Source organism: Dromiciops gliroides, chromosome 1 (genome assembly GCF_019393635.1).
Source record: "Dromiciops gliroides isolate mDroGli1 chromosome 1, mDroGli1.pri, whole genome shotgun sequence".
Taxonomy (NCBI): Eukaryota; Metazoa; Chordata; class Mammalia; order Microbiotheria; family Microbiotheriidae; genus Dromiciops; species Dromiciops gliroides.
This window is the reverse complement of record NC_057861.1, coordinates 529,207,589-529,213,588: the sequence shown is the minus strand read 5'-3', so window position 1 is coordinate 529,213,588 and position 6,000 is coordinate 529,207,589. Positions and strand designations below refer to the sequence as shown.

General features: G+C 44.4%; 1 protein-coding gene across 1 annotated transcript in view; it reads left to right on the top strand.

Moving 5' to 3' along the window:
* The first annotated feature begins 302 nt into the window (after positions 1-302).
* The window catches only part of FOXK1 (forkhead box K1), a 119,767-nt gene continuing 114,069 nt past the window's right edge, over positions 303-6,000 (top strand). Inside the window, exon 1 of the mRNA XM_043984891.1 lies at positions 303-946. Coding sequence (XP_043840826.1) covers positions 333-946 — 614 coding nt within the window. The 5' untranslated portion in view covers positions 303-332. The remainder of the gene's footprint in view (positions 947-6,000) is intronic.

Below are 6,000 nucleotides of genomic sequence, written 5' to 3'. Positions count from 1 at the left end.
GGCAGCATTACAAGCTCAGCTGGGAAGCCTAGCCCAGCTCTCGCCGCTTTTTCAACCAGCCCAGCCCGGAAAGAAGGGAAGGCAAAGCGAGGCGGGGCGAGGCGGAGCTTAGGCCAGCGAGGCTGTGCGGCTGCTCGGCTAGGCGCCGTTCCATGAGCCAGCGAGATCCACTCCGGGTTTCTGCGCTCGCTTCCTCCCCCACCCGGCCCGGCCCGGCCCGGCCTTTCCTCTCTGTGTCTCTCTCCTTCTCTCCCTCCCTCCCTCCACCGCCCACCCCTCCCCCTCCCCTCCGCCCGAGCCGCCGCCTGGGGCCGATCCGCGCAGCTCCGAACATGGCTGAAGTCGGGGAGGACACGGGTGCCCGGGCCCTGCTGGCACTGCGCTCGGCGCCCTGCAGCCCGGTGCTGTGCGCCGCGGCCGCCGCTGCCGCCGCCTTCCCCGCGGCGCCGGCGCCTTCGCTGCCGCCTCAGCCCCAGCCGCCACCTCCACCGCCGCCGCTGCCGCCGCCGCCGCCTCCGCCGGTGTCCGCCGCTTCCCCGGCGGCGCCCCAACAGCCGGCGCCCCCGCCGCTGCCGCTGCCGCTGCCGCCGCCGCCGCCGCCTGCCGGCCTAGGGGGAGCCCCGGCCGGCCCGGCTGCCGGGGGAGCGGCGGCGGCGGCGGCGGCGGCGGCGGCCTCGGTGCGGCAGAGCCCCGGGCCGGCCCTGGCCAGGCTGGAGGGCCGCGAGTTCGAGTTCCTCATGCGGCAACCCGCCGTCACCATCGGCCGCAACTCGTCGCAGGGCTCCGTGGACCTTAACATGGGCCACTCGAGCTTCATCTCCCGCCGCCACCTGCAGCTCAGCTTCCAGGAGCCGCACTTCTACCTGCGCTGCCTCGGCAAGAACGGCGTCTTCGTGGACGGGGCCTTCCAGCGCAGGGGCGCCCCGGCCCTGCAGCTCCCCAAGCAGTGAGTAGGAGCCGGCGCCCGGGGCGGCGCGGGAGGGGCCCGGGGACTGCCCCCTCCCCTACGCCGGGCTGGGCGGGCGGGGGCTCCCACGCCCCCAGGATCCGTGGGAATCCCCCCCCCCATACACACACTAACACGTTTGGGGGCGGGGAGGCCCAGGAGCAGCAGGGTACGGGATGAGCCCGGCGTGGGGTGTGAAACGTGGCTGTTGACCTTCCTCTTCCTCCTTCCACACACACACACACACACACACACACACACACACACACACGTATATAGATACACACATACATACACACACGCAATGTGTATGTGTGTATACATAAATGCGCACAACACACAGTGTTTTCTCCCCCACGCGGAGGCAGCTTTAGGCAGATGAGACATCACCACTCTTGGTTGGGAAGGTAATGTCAGTCTGGAAGGTGGGGGTGGGGGGCTGGGTTATGTCAATCTCAGCCCCAGGGGGGCCTGGAGGGAAATATGTCATGGTTTTTCCAGGAAAAGAGAGCTGTCTATTGGATCCCGAGAGAAGCTGGTCGGGAAGGGTGCAGCTTCTTTCCTGAAAGATTGGGAGAGAGTTTCATTCCCCTGGGAGGGTGTTTACCTGCCTGGGAGCTTGAATTCTAAGGAGGTGGAAGAGAGCGGTCCCAGAAGACGCAGTTACCTCTGGGGGTTAGTTAGGAGGAAAGGCGTGTTATGCTACCTGTAGGGAGAGCGACCTAAGGCCAAGTCAGAGCTTTGGCCTCAGGGAGGGAAGAAAGCAGCTAGGAGAAACTGGAGCAGGGATATTGTTTTCACATCGTTAGTGGCAGCTAGCTTAGGAAGTGCTTGCCTGTAACTCAATTTTTATACCTTCAAAATTTGGCCGTAATAAAAATACCATCCCCCATACCTCAAAGGGATATTATGTTTAATTGAACAATAGTTACAAAGTGTTCGTGAAAAGCGTTAAAGAGCAACAACAGTTATTTATTTACCCTTCTGTCAGTAAGGAGCAAAGAGCGTGTCTGGTAGGCCAAGGCACGTAAGAAGTCTCTCGATTCAAATTCTGCCAAAAAAGGGATTATCGTGGCTGTCACTCCATTTGTGGATGGCAAAGAGAGGCAGTGATGGATGTTTTTAGGAGCAGACTAGAGTATTTCTTGTTTTCCTTTTATTCCCCCCCATCCCCCCTTTGCCTGCTGCAATAGTTTTACCTTTTATTGTGTATTAATAAATATCCAGTTGTAGTTCCACTTCAGGAGCATGGCCCAAGAGATCTTTGCTTTCTTGACAGTCTATAGATCACTCTAAAATATTTTAAATTCTTCACTTCCTCTGCTGGTTTTGTCTTCTTTCTTTTTTAAGAATTATAACACCCCACTTTTTCCCCCCTGGGGTATTTCTTGTTTTAAAGAGTTGTCTTTCGACCTCCAGTCTCTGTTTTGTAAATTTCCTTAGCCCGGGGCATTTCTTCTTTGACTGTCCCCCTAAGGCTTTAGGGTTTGTTTATGTAAACGTCTTCACTTTCTAATTTCTTAGGCTATTTAAACCATAAATAGTTCATTGATTTTCAAGTGTCAGAAAGAGCTACTACTGCCACCTCTACTTAGAACTACTTAGAGAACATACTTTCCTTTTCCTTGGGGCTTAGGGAAGGAACCTAATGTCATAAAATTCAGAATTCTTGAAAAATAAAGCTTTATCTTTCTGTAATATCATTTTTAGTAAAACATATCCTCACTGCAGGCTATGAAGTTTATTCATAACATAGAGTTTGGTTTTCATTTTTTTGTGAATTGCCTCCTCTGACAACTGCTCATCTTCTTGCGATCCTATTTGAGGCCTGTTTCTTCTAATCCAACTTTATGTAGTTTGTGTTTTTTAAGTACTTTCATTAACAATCGTGTTTTTTTCAGGGTTTCCTACCTTAGTCATGAAACAAATATACATCTGTTTGGATGTAGTTTATATAGCTGCTATTTATTTAGCACTTTAAAGTTTGTAAATATCTTTACATAGTATTATCTTGTTTGAGCCTTCCAAGAACTATTTGAAGTAAGGACCTTAGAGTGTCAGACATTTTAGTGGTGAAGAAACTGCCTTAGAGTGACTCATTCATAGTTATGTTTAGTGACTGGCAACACAGCAAGTTTTGGAGGTAGGATTTGAACCCAGGTCTTCAAGTCCAGTATTCTATCTACTATGCCTCCTCCTCTTACTGAATCTTAAATGAAACTTTAAGGTACAATTCTCACTTGTTTCTATAATTAAAAAAAAAGATACCCTTGTGCTTCCTTTCACTACTCACCGCACTGTCCAATATTATCTGTTATTTTTAAAGGTCTTTAGGTGGGTGATGCTTTGAAACATGTAAAAATATGACTGCTACCTCCTAAAGAAATGTGGTAGTCACTGGTGAACTAAAAATTTGACCATCTACTTATTTGCTGTTGCAGTTGTAAACTTGAACCCAATGTGCCAGTCTGCTTCCATTTTTCTTAAGCAGTAATAGTTCTGAGCAATATTCTTGGTGTCAGTAAAGTAAAATTTCTAAGAACAGAACAGACACTCATGAGGGAAAATATGAAAAAGATATTTCTATTATGAAAGAAGGTTGTTTTGTTGGTGTAGTGTGGAAGCTATGGGAGCTATTAAGCAACTCAGTTTTATATCTTTTTATTTTAAAAATTGGACCTCAGAAATAAGATTATTCAGAATAAGTTATTGTAATCTTTCAGAGTATTTTGAAATGAAAATCAGTACTGAAAGGATTCCAAAAAAATTTTTTTCAGGACAGAGCAAAGTTCAGTGTTTACATTTTCTTCAGGAAGAAAAGGGAAATTTAGCATTTTTTTAAAGGCAGTAATCTGAGTTTTCAGGGGTATTATTTTTATTTTCTTCAGCCTATGTTTCCTCATTTACTGATGAGCAGTTCTGTCAGCAAGCAGTACTTGGACTCCTGAGTTCCATTGCAGTAAATTGTCTAGATTCTTTTGTCCTGTTGAATATTGTTTGCAATACATGAGGCACCATTGCCTGGAGCTTGGAAATCTTTTCTTTTCATTGTTATAGTAACTGCAATAATTGGATTTGACCACTATTCAGAACTTACCAAATATGTGCAATCTCTACTAGATCACTAAAGATAGGAGTGTAATAATAGACTGTGTAAGCCAATATTGACTTGTTAATGTTTTTTTAGTGTTGCCATAGTGTTATTTGATCAGTTCTCTAGGATTCCCTTTAGCTCTGTAGATACAGGTGAGATATTTACAACTTATGTTGTAGAAAAAGTGACTGTTTCAGTCTAGTTTCCTGAAATGGACCCACTAGCATGATATAAAGAGAATTCTTGTGCTGTTGTTTCCTTTATTTTTAATCACTGTTGTTTCTGAAATGGAAGAGGTTGGACTAGGTGCCCTCTGGGATACCTTCTGTGAACTATGTTCTGATAGATTTGTGTGATCTGATGTTTATATTTTGACATCTTTTTAGTTTCTGTTCATGTATTTATTATATGAAAGAGAAGATTTTTCTTAGTAATAAATTGATAGTGCAACTCTGGAGCTTAACTTTTACTTTTATATATAAAAAAACCAAAACCAAAATCATACCTGTGCTTGTGAACCTATTGTTCATTTTATCCTATGCTGTACAACTGAGTTTATTTATGTTGCCCACCAGAAAGACACACTGTGAATGGCAGGTTCTCCGGATTTCAATTTGTAGACACTTGTGATTTAAAAAAAAAGAAAGAATCATTTTGTATCTATCAAGGTACTTGACTATATGTAAGTGAACAGAATACGTTTAACTGTTTAAAGGAACATTCGGCCACTGATTGTTTTAGATTATAAAGAGTCACTTGAAGACTAGCAAATTAATAACCATTAACTAATCATATTGAATGGATTTGGAGTTGGCTAGAAAATGTTTAGAATCCCAAACTAATTTCTCATATGCTTTTTGTTTCACCATTCTGTAGGCACTCAGTTTTGTAGTTTATCTGAGGAAGGTTTGTGTGTGTGGTGTGTACACATACACACACCACACACATATACATACATACACATACACACATATACATACATACACACACACACACACACATATATATATATATATATATATATGTATGTATGTATGCATCCAAGTTCTAGATTGCATGAGATAGGCAAGTAGTACAAGGATTCAAAGAAAGCAAAACCATGGCTAACTTCCTGGAGGAGAAGGCTTTGGAGAATTTGGATTGGTGAAGAGAATGGAATATCATCTGCAAGCAGGAATAGATAAGGTCTGATTGGATCAAAAGGGCAGTAGGTTTTATGAAAAAGGAGGTTAGGTAGTCAAGGTAAGGTTTGTTGCTGGAGGCTGAGAATTTTTGATTTCATAACATAAGCAATAAGGGAGCATGATAGCATATTGAGTGATAAGAAAACAGCATTAAATATTGCAGTCTTAGTATTTATTGAAATGGGTGGAGATTAGAAGCAAGTATAATAGTTTAGTGACTATTGTAGTAATCTAAGTGTATATGGTATTGCAAATAGAAATTCTTTCCAGGGATCAATTTTAGAGTTTGTTGTAAGGAAGAATTTATCAAACTTTGTATCTAAGGATGTGCGGGACAAAGGTGATGGGCTGCAAATCCTATGATCCAATGTTGTTATAATTGATGGGCTGCAAATCCTATGATCCAATGTTGTTATAATTATTATTGCTAATATAATAGCTAACATTTTATAGCACTTTAAGGTTTGTAAAGTGAGTAGAGGAAGCCCATCATCCTAGTATCAGAGTCTTGTAGATGACAGCAATAAGGATGGAGAGAGAGTGGTATAAACAAGAGTGGCTCTGCTGTGTACTACCTTTGTGACCTTTGGAAGAACACTTTACCTTTCTACAGCACAATTTGTCAACTCTAAAGGAGGGGATTGGACTAGGTGACCTCTGTGGTCCTTCTAGTTCCAGATCATTGTCCTCTGGCACTGTGAATCAAATAATTTGTCTCAAGAACCAGCAGAAAATGTTATTTATTGATGGTGATGAGCAATTTGGGAAGAGGAGCT